The sequence below is a fragment of the Heptranchias perlo genome, chromosome 4 (assembly GCF_035084215.1).
Source record: "Heptranchias perlo isolate sHepPer1 chromosome 4, sHepPer1.hap1, whole genome shotgun sequence".
NCBI lineage: Eukaryota > Metazoa > Chordata > Chondrichthyes > Hexanchiformes > Hexanchidae > Heptranchias > Heptranchias perlo.
In genome coordinates, this window is record NC_090328.1 from 31,169,869 (window position 1) to 31,193,492 (window position 23,624).

The following is a 23,624-nucleotide window of genomic DNA, read 5'->3' on the forward strand; positions in this document are numbered from 1 at the left end:
AAACAGCAAGCAGCACAAATATAACGTGCTGCCTGCATTGCTATGAGCGGACACCTGTTTTCAGGGGTTATCCAAGTTAACCCCCATTGTGTCTCCAAAATCTGTAAGTTGTTTGGTGCCCAGTCTCAAAGTTTCAAATACCATGTTTATTTGGATCACAATGTTCTGCTCATGTGTTTTCCAAGAAATGTTGTCAGCTTGGCACATTTCCCATCATCTCTAGACCACTTTGGACCTGTATTTTGGATATCATGGCCTCGATATTAACCCTCCTATGACGAGCGGGAGAGGGTCGGGGGAGGGGTTTAAAAATTTTTAAAAGGGGAACGCGTCCCCAGCCCACTCCCACTGTGCAGTTGGGAGCCTGATTTAAATTTAACAGCTGCTGCCTGGGTTTCCCAGGGCTCAGGAAACCTGGCTGCAAAATCGAGGTGGGAACTGCCGGCTCCAGAAGGTTAGTGCCTTTTAAAGCACTCTTTGTGGGCCAGGAGGAGCAGGAGTGCTACCCCTTGTGGGTAATGTTTAAAATTGTCCTCCAGGTCCCTGTCAGGCCAAGGGTGTGGGAACTTCCAAAATAGGGAGCCCCTGAGCTCTGGCCCCTCCCCCTCTGTTGGGGTCTTTGTAAGTAGCTGACAAGGCCTCCTGGATACTGGCAGCATAGTTGGGGCCCCAATGCCCAGTGTGTCTGTCCCGGTCTGTTTTCTGGTCATCCTGCTGGACTCATGGCTGGAGTGTGGTGGCATTTCTGACCCTCTTGGTATGAGTATTGTTTGGATTTTTCATTAAATAATCTGTAAGTATTCTTGTATTTTAACTCCCTACCTAACAACACTGTAGAAGAACCTTCACCACATGGACTGCAGTGGTTCAAGAAGGCGGCTCACCACCACCTTCTCCAGGACAATTAGGGATGGGCAATAAATGCTGGTCTTGCCAGCGACGCTCACATCCCATGAACGAATAAAAAAAAGAAATCTGCATGCAAACTTATTTGATCTGGGATGAAAAGAGAACACTGTAAATGCTGGAAATTCAAAATGTAAACAGAAAATATTAGAAATACATGACAGGGTAATTTTGCAAATTTGTAGTCCCAGAACAAAGCCTCACCCAAACACCCTCTGAAATTTGAGAGCAGGCGCCTGAATTCCCCATAGGCATTCCCAGTGGACAAGGCTCCATGTCAGAAACACATAATTACCCATAATAGGTCTATCAGCATTTGAAAACAGGTAAATCAGAAGCTGTATGCCCTGTGAGGTAATTAACCCATTAGGACACTTTTCTGTGTTATTATTGTACTTTTAATGTTTGTCATTTGCCATGCATCACGTGACTACTTGGTTGGAAATAAAGTTTGTTGGTTGCAACAGCAGGCAGTGAAGGAAGTCCTACCAGCTGCTGGAAGTGCAAATGGGGCCATTGGAAGGTGGGGTTCAGACCCCATTTTACTCTTTTGAACTGAAGACCTACTGGATGACCCAAAGTAAAGGGTTAACAAGTCTCTTTAAGGATTTGGACATCCACTTGGACAGTACATTTGAAAGCAAGGGTTAACTCGTCCCTTGACATTACATTTGGACAGTGATGTGCACTGAAGATCTACTGGATGACTCAAAGTAAAGGGTTAACTAGTCCCTTTCAGAATAGTACATGGGAAAGAAAGGGTTAACTCGCCCCTTGACATTACCTTTGGACATTTGGACAGTATAAATTCACAACTGCAAAGACAGCAAAGTGCAGTCAGTTTAAACTGGACATTTGGACATCAGTTTAAAACTGCAAAAGCAGCAGATTACAGAAACATCAACAAGCTGCAGTTTTCAATAACAACTGATAAGCACGAAAGTCAGAAGCTTTCGTTGCCTTCCAGAAGTTTTGATGGCTTCGGGACAGATTGAACTGGTCTCCGGTTCTCACCGTAGATACAAAGGATAAATAACTGATAAGACGACAGCTGTAGAGCAGCTTTGAGTAGGTTCTACTGACGTTGCTTCTCAGGACATCTTTGATACTCAACAACGACCTGGTTCTCAAAACAAAAGAGCTCGTAAATGCACCTGGATTCACACGGAGAAGAGTATACAATGGATTCATACGATTCTTGAGTTGTCCAACCAACCATCCATCATTAATGCAACAATGGGTGAGTGGCCATACTGGGCCTTCTCGTAACTTGGATCACTCCCTATCAAGATAGGACATCGTAGAAGCTTCAACAGTCAACAGTTGGAGGCGAAACAGTTGAACATCTACTGTGGTACAAGCTCCCCCAATAATGTGCACTTCGATATTTTGCTTCTGAACTTTGACAATGAGACAAACATGATGAGAAAACAAAGAACCTCGACACATCCCTCAACGATGCACCTGCTACTACTGCGATCAACACCCTATTTCTAGACAGCTGCCTTGATGTTTTATAGAATTTGTATGTGCTACTTGCTTTTGCACTATGCCTGCTTGTAGGAATCGGATAGGGTAATCCATATATTGATTGAGTTGCTTCATGCTTATGTACTCCTCTATAAATCATTAAATAACCCCTTTGATTAACCAAAAAGTTTGGATTCTCAACTATTGTCCGAATCCACAAATCTCTGGGAAAGACCCAAATTTCCCTACACCAGCCTGGGGTGTCTAGAACTGGGACTTAGATTGGAACACTGAAGATCATTTTAGCTCTCTTATCAAGCTAAATATTGGCAAGGGTGCTTGCACAAGTTATTTAAATGAAGGAACCTCCCCCTGACCCTGGAAAGTCTGACAAAGTTAGTGGTGAAGGTTCCCAGCTGCAGGTCGATCACAGCGTAAGTGCCGGGATCAAAATGGATTTTTGGCCCCGTATATTATATTGTTGTTATGTTCTTCATTGTTCCTTGTTTATTTGACACATTTCGTTAATAGTTCAAAACTAGATTACTGTCTTCTACCATTATATCAAGGACCGGAACAATTCCAAGAGCTTAAAAGTAATTGACAGAGCAGCAATTCCCGTTAGTTTTTTTTTATTCGTTCATGGGATGTGGGCATCGCTGCAAGGCCAGAATTTATTGCCCATCCCTAATTGCCCTTAAGAAGGTGGTGGTGAGCCGCCATCTTGAACCGCTGCAGTCCGTGTGGTGACGGTTCTCCCACACTGCTGTTAGGAAGGGAGTTCCAGGATTTTGACCCAGCAATGATGAAGGAACGGCGAAAGATTTCCAAGTCAGGATGGTGTGTGACTTGGAGAGGAATATGCAGGTGGTGTTGTTCCCATGTGCCTGCTGCCCTTATCCTTCTAGGTGGTAGAGGTCGTGGGTTTGGGAGGTGCTGTCGAAGAAGCCTTGGCGAGTTGCTGCAATGCATCCTGTGGATGGTACACACTGCAGCCATGGTGCGCTGGTGGTGAAGGGAATGAATGTTTAAGGTGGTGTATTGGGTGCCAATCAAGCGGGCTGCTTTGTCCTGGATGGTGTCGAGTTTCTTGAGTGTTGTTGGAGCTGTACTCAACCAGGCAAGTGGACAGTATTCCATCACACTCTTGACTTGTGCCTTCTAGATGGTGGAAAGGCTTTGGGGAGTCAGGAGGTGAGTCACTTGCCAAGAATACCCAGCCTCTGACCTGCTCTTGTAGCCACAGTATTTATGTGGCTAGTCCAGTTAAGTTTCTGGTCAATGATGACCCCCAGGATATTGATGGTGGGGGATTTGGCGATGGTAATGCTGTTGAATGTCAAGGGGAGGTGGTTAGAATCTCTCTTGTTGGAGATGGTCATTGCCTGGCACTTGTCTGGCACGAATGTTACTTGCCACTTATCAGCCCAAGCCTGGATGTTGTCCATCTTGCTGCATGTGGGCACAGACTGCTTCATTATCTGAGGGGTTGCGAATGGAACTGAACACTGTGCAATCTTCAGCGAACATCCCCATTTCTGACCTTATGATGGAGGGAAGGTTATTGATGAAGAAGCTGAAGATGGTTGGACCTAGGACACTGCCCTGAGGAACTCCTGCAGCAATGTCGTGGGGCTGAGATGATTGGCCTCCAACAACCACTACCATCTTCCTTCGTGCTAGGTATGACTCCAGCCACTGAAGAGTTTTCCCCCTGATTCCCATTGACTTCAATTTTACTCGGGCTTTTTAGTGACACACTCGGTCAAATGCTGCCTTAATTTCAAGGACTGATGGGGCGATAATTGGCTGGAGTGGATTTGTCCTGCTTTTTGTGGACAGGACATACCTGGGCAACATTGTCGGGTAGATGCCAGTGTTGGAGCTGTACTGGAACAGTTTGGCTAGAGGCGCGGCTAGTTCTGGCGCACAAGTCTTCAGCACTACAGCCAGGATGTTGTCAGGGCCCATAGCCTTTGCTGTATCCAGTGCTCTCAGATGTTTCTTGATATCACGTGGAGTGAATCAAATTGGCTGAAGACTGGCTTCTGTGATGGTGGGGATCTCGGGAGGAGGCCGAGATGGATCACCCACTCAGCACTTCTGGCTGAAGATGGTTGCCAACACTTCAGCCTTGTCTTTTGCACTCACATGCTGGACTCTGCCATTATTTAGGATGGGGATGTTCACTAAGCCTCCTCCTCCCGTTAGTTGTTTAATTGTCCACCACCATTCATGACTGGATGTGGCAGGACTGCAGAGCTTTGATCTGAGCCGTTGGTTGTGGAATCACTTAGCTCTGTCTATAGCATGTTGCTTCCCCTGTTTAGTATGCATGTAATCCTGAGTTGTAGCTTCACCAGTTTGCCACCTCATTTTTCGGTACGCCTGGGTGCTGCTCCTGGCATGCTTTTCTACACTCCTCATTGAACCAGGGTTGATCCCCTGGCTTGTTGGTAATGGTAGAGTGAGGAATATGCAGGGCCATGAGGTTACAGATTGTGCTGGAATACAATTCTGCTGCTGCTGATGGCCCACAGCACCTCATGGATTCCCAGTTTTGAGCTGCTAGATCTGTTCTGAATCTATCCCATTTAGCACGGTGGTAATGCCACACAACATGTTGGATGGTATCCTTAGTGTGAAGATGGGACTTCATCTCCACAAGAACTGTGCAGTGGTCACTCCTACTAATACTGTCATGCATCTGCAACAGGTAGATTGGTGAGGACAAGGTCAAGTGGGTTTTTCCCTCGTGTTGGTTCGCTCACCACCTGCCACAGGCCCAATCTGGCAGCTATGTCCTTCAGGACTCGGCCAGCTTGGTCAGTAGTGGTGCTACTGAGCCACTCTTGATGATGGACATTGAAGTCCCCCACCCAGAGTACATACTGTGCCCTTACTACCGTCAGTGCTTCCTCCAAATGGTGCTCAACATGGAGGAGGACTGATTCATCAGCTGAGGGAGGGTGGTAGGTGGTAATCAGCAGGAGGTTTCCTTGCCAATGTTTGACCTGTTGCCATGAGTTTTCATGGGGTCCGGAGTCAATGTTGAGGACTCCCAGGGCCACTCCCTCCTGACTGTATATCACTGTACCGTCACCACTGGTTGGTCTGTCCTGCCGGTGGGACAGGACATACCCAGGGATGGTGATGCAGGGCATATTATCAAATGATTTACCTAGATAGTAAGGCTGATAAAGACTCTCTCAAAAGCGTAGAGAGATCTAAGATATAAGAGCTAAAAAATGGCTCATACTAGTATAAGTACTAGTCGATCACCCTGGGTGTTACACATGGGGAGTCTAGACCAAGTGCAGTATTCATGTCCAGTCAGGGTTAGAGGGCAGGATGATAATTAAATCAGACCAAGAAGGAGGAGGAGGAAGGGGGCAGATGGGATGGCAAAAGAAGGGCAGTGGGAGAGATGAGGAGGGGGCAGGGTGGCAAAGGTGTGGAGGGAAAGGGAGGAGGGAAGAACGTGGGACACCGAGAGAGGTGGGGAGAGGGCGGTGGGGAGAGGGGGGAATAGCAGGAAAGGGAGATATGTGAGAGTGAAAGGAAGAAGGGGAGAGAGAGTAAGTGGGAGAGGGAGATGGAAAGAGGGGGAGAAAGGGGGGAAGCAGGCGTGAGGGAGGGGATAAAGAGAGGGAGATGAAGCAGGTGGAGTAGGGGAACAGGGACATGAGGGGGGAGAGTAAGGAGAGGAGGAGGAGAGAGGACGGAGGGAGGTGAGAGAAGGGGAGGATGGATGGGAAGGAGGCAGGGCAAGTCAAAGAGGAGGGGGGAGACTGGGAGCACAAGGGAGGCAATGGGAGGGAAGGAGAGGAAGGGGAGAGAGGAAGACAGGAGGGAAAGAAATGAAAAAGAGGAAGAGGATGGAGGGTGAGAGGAAGGGGAAGAGGAGTAGAGGGATATGTGACAGAGGGAGAGGGGAAAGATGGGGAAAGGAGAATGGGAAGAAGAATGCCAAAAACGTATTCAGCTGAGGGAAGGGGGAAAGAAGGCTGAAAAATTACTTTGCAGGCAAGGGATTGAGGGAGAACTGAATCTTGCTTAACACGGGGGAAGCCCATAACTTACTATTCGGAGGGGTGGAGGCCAAAAACATTGCTCGGTGGGGGCGGAGAGCTGAAAACATGATCAATGGGGTGATGGGGAGAAGGGGGAAGAATGCTAGAAACTTGCTTAGTGAGCGGGGATGCCAAAAAGCTAGGTGGGAAAGTAAGCTGTGAGGAGGACACAAAGAGTCTGCAAAGGGATATGGACAGGTTAAGTGAGTGGGCAAAAAGGTGGCAGATGGAGCATAATGTGGGGAAATGTGAGGTTATTCACTTTGGTAGGAAGAATAGAAAAACAGAATATTTTTAAATGGTGAGAAACTATTAAATGTTGGTGTCCAGAGAGACTTGGGTGTCCTGGTACAAGAAACACAAAAAGTTAGCATGTAGGTACAGCCGGCAATTAGGAAAGCAAATGGTATGTTGGCCTTTATTGCAAGGGGGTTGGAGTACAAGAGTAAGGAAATCTTACTAAAATTGTACAGGGCTTTGGTGAGACCTCACCTGGACTACTGCGTACAGTTTTGGTCTCCTTATCTAGGGAAGGATCTACTTGCCTTAGAGGCGGTGCAACGAAGTTCACTAAATTAATTCCTGTGATGAGAGGGTTGTCCTATGAGGAGAGGTTGAGTAGAATGGGCCTATACTCTCTGGAGTTAGAAGAATAAGAGGTGATCTCATTGAAACAGATAAGATTCGGAGAGGACGTAACAGGGTAGATGCTGAGTTGTTGTTTCCCCTGGCTGGAGAGTCTAGAACTAGAGGACATAGTCACAGGATAAGGGGTCGGCCATTTAAGACTGAGATGAGGAGGAATTTCTTCACTCAGAGGGTTGTGAATCTTTGGAATTCTCTAACCCAGAGGACTGTGGATGCTCAGTTGTTGAGTATATTCAAGGCTGAGATAGATACATTTTTGGACTCATGGGAAATCAAGAGATATGGGGATCGGGCAGAAAATAGAGTTGAGGTTGAAGATCAGCCATGATCTGATTGAATGGCGGAGCAGGCTCGAGGGGCCGTATGGCCTACTCCTGCTCCTATTTCTTATGTTTTTATTAAAACATGGGATGGCGAGCTACATTTAATACTGTTCGCGTTGGGACCATTTGAACACAGGGCTGTAGTTAATGACTCTTCACTCTTCTGCTTTCTATTCCAGTGCTTATAAATTGTCTATTCGGACATCTGGGCCGAGAGATTCAAGTAGCGCCGGAAAGCGGCACGATGTGGGCGTTGCAATGTCAACATACGTCCAAAGACGTCAGCATGAGGCCCAATCGATATTCAGCCTCGGGCCTCAGCTGCATGAATCAGGCAAGCTTTCGCTGCCAATCGGGCGACCTGGTGCAGCTCACCGGTTAGGACCTCAGGAAGTTCATTCGGCTCCAGTGCTGTGCCGGCCCGCAGGTAGGTCTGGGGGAGGAAGGAGGGAGGAGGAGGGAGGAGGGGGGAGGGAGGAGGGAGGAGGGGGGAGGGGGAGGGAGGAGGGGGGAGGGAGAGGGGGGAGGGAGGAGGGGGGAGGGGGAGGGAGAGGGGGGAGGGAGGAGGGAGGATGGGGGAGGGAGCCGAACTGGAGGGGGCCAAGCCTGGGCCGGCAGTGGACTATGCTCCTGCTCCTCCTGGTTCCACAGAAACGCAACCATAAAAAAGTTCACTTACCTTTAAGGACAACTGGTTAGGCCATGAAAGACCTGGGTTACCTGGGCACGAGCACCGCCCAGTTGATGATAAATTCTGATCAGGATCCTATAGCCAGCATTAGGGCCCTTATTTGAATATTCATGGTGCCTCAATGCCAGTTTCAAGCGGGTGCCCTGGACACTTGCAAGTCAATAGCTTCCAATTTGGCAGCCACTGCACTTCCAAGGGAGATAACGAGAGATTGTGACCTGAAATTTGTCCCCCCAACGGAAGGCAGAACAAAGCAGTAGGCGGACCACCACGCAAGTTAATAAGTTACATAACGTTATACTCACAATCCCACCAACAAGCGACTACCGTTCGAGTATAAGACCACCCGCCATTTTTAATATATAATTGATAAAAGGGGAGAAAAGAAATAAAAATGTAAAAAATGCCTTTAGAGCATCATGATCAACCTGGGACCCTTTCGGAGGTCTTATGAGAACCCATGTGCCTTGAGAAAGGAAAACAAATACAAAAAATGAGCCCGAAATAACCTCAAAACAGCAGCATGAGGTTTCTTTGTGGCCCTTTAAATGTTCTTGCCTGCACCGCTCACCACCTGGTAATCCAAGTTGCCCAGTTATATATTGGGTTTTGAAGCCTCTCGGTGTTGACCTCTCTTCTGTGCCATGAATATAGATCTACACAGCCCCGCCTTCACCCTTGCTCCCCACCCTCGCCCGTGCAGTGTATGCCGAGCACTGATGGGCCAAGACCCAGTGTTATCTCTTTCTCCTCAGCCTAACAGCCCAGAACCAGTCCGCACGCAGTGCCTTAAGCTGAGGAAAACCAGATTACTTGTTTTCCAGCCTAACTGCCAATTCAGTCGCACTTGAAACATGAGCCTCTCTTTATCTTTCAGATGCTGACCGGTGAGTTGTGAATTCATAGCATTTTTTAGTTTGGATAATCACATTTCAACATAAAAGTAGCTCAGTGAGTATGAAGCCAGAGCAATCCTATGCTAATATCTGTTGCTAGTGCTGAACGAGTTCAGTCCCAGGTCATGATACATGTTATGTGAAAAGAAAATTATTAATAGATAGTGGGAAAGTGGTGACCTTCGCACCTGACCTGTAGGAAAAGAAAAAGTGAACAAATTTACATTACCCGCTGTAGATAAATCGTGCTGCTATTCATTTACTAACTTATGCTTCTGTACGTTGGAATTCAGTGATCAAAAATCTTTCTTTTACTGTGAAACTGAGCAAAAGAGCACTTAGTCCCAGATTAGATCATTAGGGTACAACTGTAAGTGGAAGTGGTGGGAAGAATTTTATAATAATAGTGCCTAATTGTGAAACTGTTCTGTGGGGCCTTGAAACTAGTTTAAAAGGACAATGATTTCTATGAATAATCAGTAGATTAATGGCCTCAGATTTAACTGGGGGGGCGGGGCGTTCGGGATGGAGGAGAGTGCAGGCGGGAGGGAAACCTCCACCGGAATCTCAGCATGGGCCTGGATCATTTTAACTTCGGGTTCGCATTTAAATAATCCAGGACAGTCTCCCTCTCGAAACCAGCAGGTCCGATGTCAGGACCGGTGGGCGGGAGTGGGAGATCGAGTCGGGAAATTTAGGACACTGGGGACCCAACGGAATGGTCCTTGGCATGAAATTAGCCATGGGCACGGGATTTAGTAGCCGATGCCAGTGCAGAAAGGGAGAGGGAGAGGGGGAGGCAAGGTCAGGGCTGGGGAGGTCCAAGGACTCCTTGCGGGACCTGGAGGGTGCACTCCTGCTCCTGGCACAAAGATAATTGTTCTAAACTTACCTTGGCTCTTCTGGTCAGTTGGCGCCTCCCATCATGTTTCTCTAACGAGCAGGCCTTCCCCCACTCATCGCAGCACTGATGACATCATTGGGCTGGGATTTTTGAATTTAAATTAGGCACTTGCTTGCCTACAGCGGGAACCTCAGCCGACTTCAAAGTCGGTGAAGATCCAATGTCATTGGGTGGCCTCAGATCAGTAAGTGGACTCAGCCTAACCTTAACCCCTCCCACGCACCATTCTCGCTGGGCGAGGTGAGTTAAAATCAAGGTGTTTCTTTTAAAGAATTTGACTGACGTTTGTGAATTTTTTTAATTTACGGATGACGATCAAGAGGCTCCCCATAAAAATTTAACCCCAAAGTTTCAAGATTCTCCCAGTCCCTTGGCAGAGTCCTTTAATCTGAGCCTCTCTGTTGAGCATTTTATGATAGCACACCTTGGCACCTAAAGAGTGCTAAATTACTATATTTGCTGAGACACATAGTTAAATTCAATGAATTAAAGATGAGCAGCTATCTCAAGGCCTTCACGACAAAAGAAGCCTTTCATGTCAAGGTACTAAGTTCGAGATAACAATGGCTTTCGAAAGGATATCATCTGGGAGGACAGCCAATACAGATGTCACAAATTCTGCTCTCCCACAGATGCCCTTTGAGTTCAATGGCATCAGTCACACCCACAAATGAAAGTTGACCTCACATTGCCCTATATCTGCTTATACAACCCAGGGTTTTAACAATAATACCCACCTTGTGGCCTGAACCAGATATTTGTGTATTTCGCACATGTACTGCTTCAATACCTCCAAAGGCAGATCAAGCAGACGCTTGATGAGATGAGGTCTGCTGCAAATCGATAAGTTGCTTTATTTCACTGTAAGGTGGAAATACAGAATGGCGGTTATGATTAATTCAAATAGTACTTCTCTTCTTTGTGTAATGATACAAAATAAAGAACAGACCATGCTTCCCCACACCAGTGTGTTGTTGTATTGACTTAAACAAGATGACCTCGAATTATTCCTCCAGCATTTCTGACTTCCTAGTCTTTGGTAAAAGCTCTCACAATTTTCTCTTTATAGTCCTGACTGATCAGCATCCTGTTTGAAAAACCTCCCTGCCAGCCTATATCCCAATCTCTGTCTTTCATCTCTTGCAGCTGACAGCCAGAAAAAGATTCAAAAACTTTCCAATAAAATGGGTTTGAAGTCTTTATTCAATTGCCAAGACAAGCTACTGAATTGCTTATTTATAGTATATGGGGAACAGCATTAAATAGCTCAGTAATATCTTAGCTACCTCTTGCCTCAGAGCCCATTTTTGTGCATGACTTTACTATAGGCGTTGATTTGAACTGGGCGGGAAACTGATGGGATCGGAACGTCTGCCAGCTTCACATCCTGCCTGATTTTACTTTCCCTTGAAATCAATGGAAATCGGGCCGGGTGTAAAGGGGGCGGTTGACCCACATGCTCGCCGTCTCCCACCCAGTGGGAACAGTTAAAATCAACTCCAATGCTTTAAAACACAAGGCTGGAAGTAATTATTTACCCAAATCCTTTCTGTGGAAAAATGGTCAATAGATCCCAAAGTGCAACAACAGATAATGGGCTCGATTTTCAAATGGTGGTGGGATGGCACTGGGGCGGGGGGGGGGGGCAAACCTGGATAATAAAACGTTACCATTCCCCACGCAATCGCGAGGTAACTGACGTTCATTAATCTTGTTTCCGGGTTTCGCGCCCGGCCTGATCCGGCCTTCCAGTGAATCGGAAGCCGTGGGAAAGCCACCCAGGTAAGTTGAAAATCATTGTAACTACCTACTATGTAACAAATCATGGGCGCTAAATTGGGCGCTACATGGCCTCTCCGACATCCAAGATGGCGTCTTGGATGCGCACGCACGTTTCCAGCGTGATGTGCGACAGACGCCATGTTGGTATAGGAGTTAGCGCAGGTGCAGATAACGCATGCTGAAAAGAAAAGTAGGGAGAAAATGGCTTCAATCAGTGTGCAATGCTGATTTAAGAACATAAGAAATAGGAGCAGGAGTAGGCCAATCGGCCCCTCGAGCCTGCTCCGCCATTCAATAAGATCATGGCTGATCTGATCCTAACCTCAATCTAAATTCATGTCCAATTTCCTGCCCGCTCCCTGTAACCCCTAATTCCCTTTACTTCTAGGAAACTGTCTATTTCTGTTTTAAATTTATTTAATGATGTAGCTTCCACAGCTTCCTGGGGCAGCAAATTCCACAGACCTCCTACCCTATGAGTGAAGAAGTTTCTCCTCATCTCAGTTTTGAAAGAGCAGCCCCTTATTCTAAGATTATGCCCCCTAGTTCCAGTTTCACCCATCCTTGGGAACATCCTTACCGCATCCACCCGATCAAGCCCCTTCACAATCTTATATGTTTCAATAAGCTTGCCTCTCATTCTTCTGAACTCCAATGAATAGAGTCCCAATCTACTCAACCTCTCCTCATATGTCCACCCTCTCATCCCCGGGATTAACCGAGTGAACCTTCTTTGTACTGCCTGGAGACCAAGTATGTCTTTTCTTAAGTGTGGACACCAAAACTGTATGCAGTATTCCAGGTGCGGTCTCACCAATACCTTATATAACTGCAGCAATACCTCCCTGTTTTTATATATTCTTTCCTACCCCAGCCTCATTTGCTAGTGCACTCTTATGTTTGTATGCTCTGTCCCTTCCTGACACACTCTGTTTATCATTACCCCCATCACTTTCCTGTACTACTTCCTTGTCTTTTCTTTATTAATCTAAACTTCGCCCCACCTGAGCCCTCCCCCACTCTATTTAGTTTAAAGCCTTCTCTACCTTCCCTAGTTATTCGGTTTGCCAGAACACTGGTCCCAGCATGGTTCAGGTGAAGCCCATCCCAACAGAACAGCTCCCTCTTTCCCCAGTACTGGTGCCAGTGCCCCATGAATCAAAACCCACTCCTCCCACACCAATCTTTGAGCCACACATTGATCTCTCTGATCTGATTTACCCTGTACCAATTTGCTCGTGGCTCAGGTAATAATCCAAAGATTATCACCTTTGTGGTTCTGCTTTTTAATTTAGTCCCTAGCTGCTCAAACTCCCTCAGGAGAACCTCTTTCTTAGTCCTACCTATGTCATTGGTACCTACGTGGACCACGACAACTGGATCCTCCCCCTCCCACTCCAAGTTTCTCTCTAGCCCTGAGGAGACTCCATTTTGGGACTTAACGCTCAACTCAACGCACAATCTTAACCCCGACCATCTGACCATGTCTTAGAGTGCCTGGAGGACCCCCCACCAGCGCTATTTAAAGGGACCATGCAGGATTTACAGGTTAGTGGCTGGATTATTGCTTCTGGCTGCCAAGACATTTGTAACTGTTTTTGGAGGTCTCCTATACTTGAATACTAGGACTAGGGGACATAGCCTAACATTTAGAGCCAGGACGTGCAGGGGTGAAGTTAGGAAATGCTTCTACACGCAAAGGGTGGGAGAAGTTTGGAACGCCCTTCTGCAGACGGCAATTGATGCTAGCTCACTTGTGAATGTTAAATCTGAGACTGATAGATTTCTGTGAACCAAGGATATTAAGGGATATGGGGCTAAGCTGGGTATATGGAGTTAGGTCACAGGTCCACCATGATCTCATTGAATGGAGGAATAGGCCTGACGGGCTAAATGCCACTGCCACTCGCTGCCTCTTGATATGCGCCACCGTCTCCTGCAAGAAAGCAGGACGTGTGTCTGGGTGATGTGCCTGTGATGGTTGAAGAGCTGCCAGTGTGTGGCCTGTGAGTTGTGGGTGGGCTTGAAACAGTGGTGATGTATAAGGGTGAGAGGAAGCATCTGATTGGAAGAGTTGAGTACTGATGGAAAGAGTTTATTGGTATGTGGGTGATGGGGCGGCGTAGTGCGTGGTGCAGTTGGTAGGAGACTCCACTTGACAGTTGACCTCACTCACCTTGACCGCTCATGTCAAAGCATTGAACTTCTTCCTGCACTGCATCCATGTTCATGATGCTGTGCGCCTGGCATTGACTTCGTACCCCGCTGCCTCCCACTGCCTTTTGAGTATATGTCTGGAGGGCCTCTTGCAACCACCCCCCCACCCCCACTGCGGATATAGGATGTCCCTCCTTCTGTCCACCTCTTGCATCCAAGGACTTTAGTGCATCAGCAGAGAACCTTGGTGCATGCATCTCGCAGGCCTGGTACCAACTCAGATCGGCAGGTTGGTGAGGTCTGGCGTGCAGATTGGAGGATGTGGGATTTAGTAGTGCGTAACCTTCATTCAATGTTTTAACATAACTCATCAGTGTGTAAACATAGGGATGGGAGCTGCATCTGTGTTTTACATGTGTGATGTCTGATCTCCGTTCAGACTCTGTGCAGACAGTAGACTGTTATTTTCAGCAAATAACAGGTACCAGCTACCTTTAAGAGATTTCTAAGAAACATCCTCCCTTTAAGAGATTGAGCTCCATCTGGTGGTGGAAAGTGCGAATTGCATTGATTTCATGTGCGAGGCCTGGAAAGGAAGGCTGATTGCAGGTAGTCCTCGAGTGGGTCGAAACTTGTGACCTGCCTGCACAGGGGCCATTGGGCGCGGGGTAATACCTGCGCCAAAAACGACCCCTATCGAATTTTTTCCCCCAAAGCACCTTAAGTACCTACATTTGCTTCTTTAAATATCGTTCCGCCACTTCCAGATTCCAGAACCCCGCACGCACACTGTGTGTGTGAGACGTGGAAGTCGACGGGCTGGAGCCGGGTTCCTTACCTGCTCGGGATTGTATCGATTTTCGCTGCCCCCCGCCCCCCAACGCACCTGGACTTTCATTTGAAAATCAAGCCCAACATCTCTGTCTCTTTTTCACATTGGCAAACTCCATATATTGTCTGATGGAATTAATCAAACGAGTTTTGTCCTGATAGAGGACTATCTACAAGTAATTAATATAAACAGAGGCCGGCCTTCTGTTGAAACTAGGACCTATATTCCATTCAGTGCCTCAACACACGCGCACGCATACACACCCCCACATGCACACACACATGCACACAGACTCAAACATACGCACACACACACACATGCGCACACACACAAACACACACATGCACAAACACACGGACACAAATGCACACACAAACACACACGTATGCTTTCCAGAAACCAGTTACAATTTGTTATGAATATGCAATGTTTCCAGGCAGTGTTATGTATTTGCTTTGTCTACAGGCTCTCAAGTAAAAGGGCAAAAGAAAACTTGTAAGGAATCTTACAAGTTATAGTCCAACTGTTTTATTTGAAAATCACAAGCTTTCGGAGGCTTTCTCCTTCGTCAGGTGAGCAAGTGTGGGATTCCATGGAAGGTTACCGCATTTATATTCAGAGAACAATACCTGGCGATTACAGATAATCTTTCCAACTGCCCGTTGTCAAGGCAATCAAAGTGTTCAGACAGAGTGATGTTACCTACAGGACCACCGAATACACAAACGGCCAGAACAAAAAAGACAGACAGAGAGAGAGAGAGAAACATCCGAAAGGAAGAGAAAGACAGAGAATGACCCGTTGTGTTAAAAACAGATAACTTTTTTTTGCTGGTGGGGTTACGTGTAGCGTGACATGAACCCAAGATCCCGGTTGAGGCCGTCCTCATGGGTGCGGAACTTGGCTATCAATTTCTGCTCGACGATTTTGCGTTGTCGTGTGTCTCAAAGGCCGCCTTGGAGAACGCTTACCCGAAGATCGGTGGCTGAATGTCCCTGACTGCTGAAGTGTTCCCCGACTGGGAGGGAACCCTCCTGTCTGGCGATTGTTGCGCGGTGTCCGTTCATCTGTTGTCGCAGTGTCTGCATGGTCTCGCCAATGTACCATGCTCCGGGGCATCCTTTCCTGCAGCGTATGAGGTAGACAACGTTGGCCGAGTCACAGGAGTATGAACCATGTACCTGGTGGGTGGTGTCCTCTCGTGTGATGGTGGTGTCTGTGTCGATGATCTGGCATGTCTTGCAGAGGTTGCCGTGGCAGGGTTGTGTGGTGTCGTGGACGTTGTTCTCCTGAAAGCTGGGTAATTTGCTGCGAACGATGGTCGGTTTGAGGTTGGGTGGCTGTTTGAAGGCGAGTAGTGGAGGTGTGGGGATGGCCATAGCGAGGTGTTCGTCGTCATCGATGACATGTTGAAGGCTGCGGAGAACATGACGTAGTTTCTCTGCTCCGGGGAAGTACTGGACGACGAAGGGTACTCTGTTGGTTGCGTCCCGTGTTAGTCTTCTGAGGAGGTCTATGTGATTTTTCGCTGTGGCCCGTCGGAACTGTCGATCGACGAGTCGAGCGTCATATCCCGTTCTTACGAGGGCGTCTTTCAGCGTCTGTAGGTGTCCATCGCGTTCCGCCTCGTCTGAGCAGATCCTGTGTATTCGCAGGGCCTGTCCATTGGGGATGGCCTCTTTGACGTGGTTAGGGTGGGAGCTGGAAAAGTGGAGCATCGTGAGGTTGTCCATGGGCTTGCGGTAGAGTGAGGTGCTGAGGTGCCCGTCTTTGATGGAGATTCGTGTGTCCAATAAAGAAACCGATTCTGAGGAGTGATTCTGAGGAACTCCTCAGAATCGGTTTCTTTCTTGGACACACGAAAACTCATCAAAGACGGGCACCTCAGCACCTCACTCTACCGCAAGCCCACGGACAACCTCACGATGCTCCACTTTTCCAGCTCCCACCCTAACCACGTCAAAGAGGCCATCCCCTATGGACAGGCCCTGCGAAAACACAGGATCTGCTCAGACGAGGAGGAACGCGATGGACACCTACAGACGCTGAAAGACGCCCTCGTAAGAACGGGATATGACGCTCGACTCGTCGATCGACAGTTCCGACGGGCCACAGCAAAAAATCGCATAGACCTCCTCAGAAGACTAACACGGGACGCAACCAACAGAGTACCCTTCGTCGTCCAGTACTTCCCCGGAGCGGAGAAACTACGTCATGTTCTCCGCAGCCTTCAACATGTCATCGATGACGACGAACACCTCGCTATGGACATCCCCACACCTCCACTACTCGCCTTCAAACAGCCACCCAACCTCAAACAGACCATCATTCGCAGCAAATTACCCAGCTTTCAGGAGAACAGCGTCCACGACACCACACAACCCTGCCACGGCAACCTCTGCAAGACATGCCAGATCATCGACACAGACACCACCATCACATGAGAGGACACCACCCACCAGGTACATGGTTCATACTCCCGTGACTCTGCCAACGTTGTCTATCTCATACGCTGCAGGAAAGGATGCCCCGGAGCATGGTACATTGGCGAGACCATGCAGACACTGCGACAACGGATGAACGGACACCGCGCAACAATCGCCAGACAGGAGGGTTCCCTCCCAGTCGGGGAACACTTCAGCAGTCAGGGACATTCAGCCACCGATCTTCGGGTAAGCGTTCTCCAAGGCGGCCTTCGAGACACACGACAACGCAAAATCGTCGAGCAGAAATTGATAGCCAAGTTCCGCACCCATGAGGGCGGCCTCAACCGGGATCTTGGGTTCATGTCACGCTACACGTAACCCCACCACCAAAAAAAGAGTTATCGGTTTTTAATACAACGGGTCATTCTCTGTCTTTCTCTTCCTTTTGGATGTTTCTCTCTCTCTCTCTGTCTGTCTTTTTTGTTCTGGCCGTTTGTGTATTCGGTGGTCCTGTAGGTAACATCACTCTGTCTGAACACTTTGATTGCCTTGACAACGGGCAGTTGGAAAGATTATCTGTAATCACCAGGTATTGTTCTCTGAATATAAATGCGGTAACCTTCCATGGAATCCCACACTCGCTCACCTGACGAAGGAGAAAGCCTCCGAAAGCTTGTGATTTTCAAATAAAACAGTTGGACTATAACCTGGTGTTGTAAGATTCCTTACATTTGTCAACCCCAGTCCATCACCGGCATCTCCACATCAAAAGAAAACTTGACAGAATAGCAACCACGGCTCCCATTTAAAAAATCCTCATTTCCATCACAGGATTATCCACTCTCTTTACTGGTGAGAGGGAAACAGTTATGGTTGAGTTGGCAGCCCCAAATCAATACTAGCTGACCAGATTCAGAGATTAAAAAGTGGACTATTCTTCTTTTTTCCTTCTGTTGTTAGGATCCCATGTGAAATGGTAGGAAACCAGCACACATCTCCTCTAATAGCACTGGCTGCAGATCAGGGGCAGGCTGTCCCCATAAAAACCTGGCACTACTGCTCCCTGAGCTGCTGTTTATGTACCATCTGTCTTAAAGGGACAGTGTGGTATTGTCAAGAAAGGTCTTTATTTTTGACACGTTGAATAAAAAATGGTTTTACTGCTTCAGTACTTGTCGCGGAATGATTAGACTTTCACTTTTAGTGATGGAGGCAGTGTTTAGTACTGTGCCACCTCTCCCCCCCGCCCCTTTTTTTTTCTATATTCCTTATTTGGAGGCAGACAAGGGGAAAGAATCACAAGCACCCTTGGCAGCTGCTGAAATTATTCACCTGCCCCTATCCTGAATCACTAACAACTGTTTCCCTCCAACAAAACAAGAATATCCCCATCCCATGACCATACAACTGCTCCATCCTATCACAAATATAAAGAGAAGCCTCACAGTTAGCCTCCTGCTATTCCTGCACCACCATTCTTCATACCCACACATGACTCCCTGTTCTTCTGTCTACAAGGCACAATGGTGTTGTCCTTTTACCAGCTCCCCCCCAGGTAGACTGCAGGGGCGCCTGGGACTCTTACTCAGGGTGTTCCTGCCATCCCAGCCATGGTACAGCACCACCAACTCATTCACAGAGAAGATGGAATCTTTAAATAAACCTGAAGACCACTGACCTGCAAATCACAGGCACTCTGCTATCCCCTACAGTACTGTAACACATTTCAATTTTTTTCAATATAAAAGTACTGCTCCATTACCTGTAAAATTCATGTCCTTCTGGCTCTCTGTGGGGCTTCCATTTTACCTGACCCTTTAATGTGCTGCTGACTTTAAGGCCCAGGTTTCCTCCTTCCCTACTCCAACAGTGCACTTCCACATGCGCCCAGAATGCACCTGCTCCATGGTAAGTAAACACAACAGGAAGATCAGGCACTAAAGATGTCATCTCAATGGAGTGCACTTCTGGTACATTCGGCACTAATTGCGTTCGGAGCACCAGGAGAGGACTGTTGGCCCTATGGTATCATATCATATCAGTCAAACACGTCTTAAGTCACTTCACATGCTGTGAATAATGCGAGGACAAAAGAGAGAGAGAGAGAGGGAGAATACAGTACGATTGATGTGAGAAACAAGGGCCAATGTGTGCATGTTAGAAAGATTTAGCCTGCCCTTAAACTGTGCAGTACCAGACCTGGTAGCTCTTGATATGGTGCATTTATATTGCGCCTTTAATGTAGAAAAATGTCCTACTGTGCTTCATTGAGGCGTAATCAGAAAAATATGGACACCAAGACAAAGAAGTAGATATTAGAAGGGGTGACTAAAAGCTTGGTCAAAGAGGTGGGTTTTAAGGAGAGCTTTAAAGGAGGAGAGGGAGGTGGAGAGATGGAGGGGTTTAGGGAAGGAATTCCAGAGCATGGGGTCTAGATAGCTGAAGGCACAGCCGTCAATGGTGGGGCAAAGAGAGGGAGGATGCCAGAGTGAGAGGATGGAGAGTTTTGGGGTGGAAGATTGTAGGGCTGGAGGAGGTTACAGAGATAGGAAGGTCAAGGCCATGAAGGTATTTAAACACGAGGATGAGAATTTTAAATCTGAGGCGTTGGTAGACTGGGAGCCAATGTAAGTCAGCGAGGACAGAGATGATGGGTGAGCGGGACTTGATATGGGATAAGATCTAGGCAGCAGAATTTTGGATGAGCTGAAGTTTACAGAGGGTGGAGAATGGGAGGGCAGCCAGGAGAGCATTGAAATAGTTGATTTTAGAGGTGACAAAGGCATGGATGAGGGTTTCAACTGCAGATAAGCTGAGGCAGGATTGGAGATGGATGATATTATAGAGGTGGAAGTAGGCGGTCTTTGTGATGGCGAAGATATGGGATCAGAAGCTCAGCTAGGACGCCAAGACTGCGAACAATCTGGTTCAGCCTGGTACAATGGCCAGAGATTGGAGTGGACTCAGTATCGAGGGTACTGAGATTGTGACAGGGGCTGAAGACAATAGCTTCAATCTTCCTAATGTTTAACTGGAGGAGATTGCGGCTGATCAAAACTGGATATCAGACAAGCAATCTGACAACACAGACAGTGGAGGGGTTGAGAGAGGTGGTGGAGAGTTAAAGCTGGGTGTTGTCAGCATACATGCAGAAGTTGACCCCACGTCTGCGAATTATATTGCCAAAGGGCAGCATGTAGATGAGGATTAGGAGAGGGCCAGGTCCTTGGGGAACTCTAGAAGTAACGGTGCAAGGGGTGTGGTGGGGGGGATGGGGGAAGAGAAGCCGTTGCTGGAGATGTTCTTGCCACAATCAGATAGGTAAGAGTGGAACCAAGCGAGGGCAGTCTCACTGAACTGGACAACGGAGGAAAGGTGTTGGAGGAGGATGGTGTGGTCGACCGTATCAAAGGATGCAGAGAGGTTAATGAGGATGAGGAGGGATTATGCACCAGGGTCACAGTCACAGAGGATGTCATTTGTGGCTTTAGTTAAGTCCGTTTCAGTATTGTGGCAGTGGTGGAAACCCAATTGGAGAGATTCAAACATGGTGTTGCGGGATATATGGGCAGGGGGTGACAACACGTTCAAGGACTTTGGAAAGGAAAGGTAGGTTGGAGATGGGGTAGTAGTTTGTAAGGGCAGAGGGTTTGAGGGTGGGTATTTTGAGGAAGGGGGCGATGACAGCACTTTTGAAAGCAAGAGGGATAGTACCTGAGGGGAGGGAACCATTTACCATATCAGCTAGCATGGGGCCAGGAAGGAAAGGTCAGCAGTTTAGTGTAACTGGGCTCCTGGAGCCTCCCCCCACACCATCCGATACACAGCTTCAAAAAATGTTAACAGTTCCCCCCCCACCTCATTTTTTTCATAGGTTGCTTTTGATATTGCCATCAATCACATTAGAGGAACCAGCCTTTTCAATTTTAAATATCTCTTAACAATCCTTAGCAACGCCCTACCCCAGGGATGCACAGGCACCCCTTAAACCCAGTCTTTCTAGGATGCAAATGAATGAACATTGTATGACGATGCCCTCACTTGCATGGTGTCATAATCCACCCATTCCCAAAACCACAGAAAATATTGACAGATGGAAACAAGACAGGGCAAGGACTTGATGTAATGGGGTCCTGGCCCAATTTCACCTGCTACCAGCTCAGAATACAGGGTTATTAGTAGCAACAGAGCAGAGGAAATTTGGGCTCACGGTCTCCGAGCTAGCTGTGACATACTGGGGGCATGGCCATCTGTCCCACTCTCCTGGCTGCAGAGGTGTGAGGCCCAGAGAATCTTCAAGGGGCGAAAAGAGAATAAAATCAGTTCTGCGCCCATCATTGTACGGTAACCTGCCCCAAAAAGGATACAAAAATCTAGCTCTCTGGCTCTGGTGATTTAATGCCCACAAACAGTTACATGGGAGGGGAGTCTTTCTCATCCTTGAAATGTATATTAAAGATTTATTGAAGTGCTTGTAACAACAGTTGCAGCTGTGTACCCAAAGCATACATTATAGATGGTATTGCATAATACAAGGCATAGAGCAGTGTTCTGTGACATTTCAAATTTCAATAAATAATTTTCATGTTAAATAAATAATTATGTTCACAGTCTGCTTTCAGAGGTGAGTGACAATATACTTTGTGTACACATATAACAAGATTTTTAAACGTGAAGGAAAACGAGTCATGTTGTGAAAATGGAGTGGGGGAGCTGACACAGAGCAATTCAGTCCATACTGGATATGCGGATAGGGTTAGAAGGATATGCGGATAGGGTTAGAAGGATATGCTGATAGGGTTAGAAGGATATGCTGATAGGGTTAGAAGGATATGCGGATAGGGTTAGATCGATATGCTGATAGGGTTAGATCGATATGCTGATAGGGATAGAAGGATATGCTGATAGGGTTAGAAGGATATGCTGATAGGGATAGAAGGATATGCGGATAGGGTTAGAAGGATATGCTGATAGGGTTAGAAGGATATGCTGATAGGGTTAGAAGGATATGCGGATAGGGTTAGATCGATATGCTGATAGGGATAGAAGGATATGCTGATAGGGTTAGAAGGATATGCTGATAGGGTTAGATCGATATGCTGATAGGGATAGAAGGATATGCTGATAGGGATAGAAGGATATGCGGATAGGGATAGAAGGATATGCGGATAGAGTTAGATCGATATGCTGATAGGGTTAGAAGGATATGCTGATAGGGATAGAAGGATATGCTGATAGGGTTAGATCGATATGCTGATAGGGATAGAAGGATATGCTGATAGGGTTAGAAGGATATGGTGATAGGGTTAGAAGGATATGCTGATAGGGTTAGATCGATATGCTGATAGGGTTAGATCGATATGCTGATAGGGTTAGATCGATATGCTGATAGGGATAGAAGGATATGCTGATAGGGATAGAAGGATATGCTGATAGGGTTAGAAGGATATGCTGATAGGGTTAGAAGGATATGCTGATAGGGATAGAAGGATATGCTGATCGGGTTAGATCGATATACTGATAGGGTTAGATCGATATGCTGATAGGGTTAGAAGGATATGCTGATAGGGTTAGAAGGATATGCTGATCGGGTTAGAAGGATATGCTGATAGGGTTAGATCGATATACTGATAGGGTTAGAAGGATATGCGGATAGAGTTAGATCGATATGCTGATAGGGTTAGATCGATATACTGATAGGGTTAGATCGATATGCTGATAGGGTTAGAAGGATATGCTGATAGGGTTAGATCGATATACTGATAGGGTTAGAAGGATATGCGGATAGAGTTAGATCGATATGCTGATAGGGATAGAAGGATATGCGGATAGAGTTAGATCGATATGCTGATAGGGTTAGAAGGATATGCTGATAGGTTTAGAAGGATATGCTGATAGGGTTAGATCGATATGCTGATAGGGTTAGAAGGATATGCGGATAGGGTTAGAAGGATATGCTGATAGGGTTAGAAGGATATGCTGATAAGGTTAGATCGATATACTGATAGGGTTAGATCGATATGCTGATAGGGTTAGATCGATATGCTGATAGGGTTAGAAGGATATGCTGATAGGGTTAGATCGATATACTGATAGGGTTAGATCGATATGCTGATAGGGTTAGATCGATATGCTGATAGGGTTAGAAGGATATGCTGATAGGGTTAGAAGGATATGCTAATAGGGTTAGATCGATATGCTGATAGGGTTAGATCGATATGCTGATCGGGTTAGATCGATATGCTGATAGGGTTAGATCGATATGCTGATAGGGTTAGAAGGATATGCTGATAGGGATAGAAGGATATGCTGATAGGGTTAGAAGGATATGCTGATAGGGTTAGATCGATATGCTGATAGGGTTAGATCGATATGCTGATAGGGTTAGAAGGATATGCTGATAGGGTTAGATCGATATGCTGATAGGGTTAGATCGATATGCTGATAGGGTTAGAAGGATATGCTGATAGGGTTAGATCGATATGCTGATAGGGTTAGATCGATATGCTGATAGGG

At 47.0% G+C, this 23,624-nt stretch overlaps 1 protein-coding gene across 3 annotated transcripts in view; it reads left to right on the top strand.

Moving 5' to 3' along the window:
* The first annotated feature begins 337 nt into the window (after positions 1-337).
* LOC137320829 (soluble lamin-associated protein of 75 kDa-like) overlaps positions 338-23,624 on the top strand; it is a 163,260-nt gene continuing 139,973 nt past the window's right edge. For 2 of the 3 annotated variants that reach the window (XM_067982709.1, XM_067982711.1), the window contains exons 1-2: positions 1,360-2,810; positions 7,600-7,847. In XM_067982709.1, the coding sequence (XP_067838810.1) occupies positions 7,679-7,847 (169 nt within the window). In that variant the 5' untranslated portion in view covers positions 1,360-2,810; positions 7,600-7,678. Of the gene's footprint in view, positions 455-1,359; positions 2,811-7,599; positions 7,848-23,624 lie in introns of those variants that run through there. The other variant, XM_067982710.1, reaches the window with a different exon arrangement.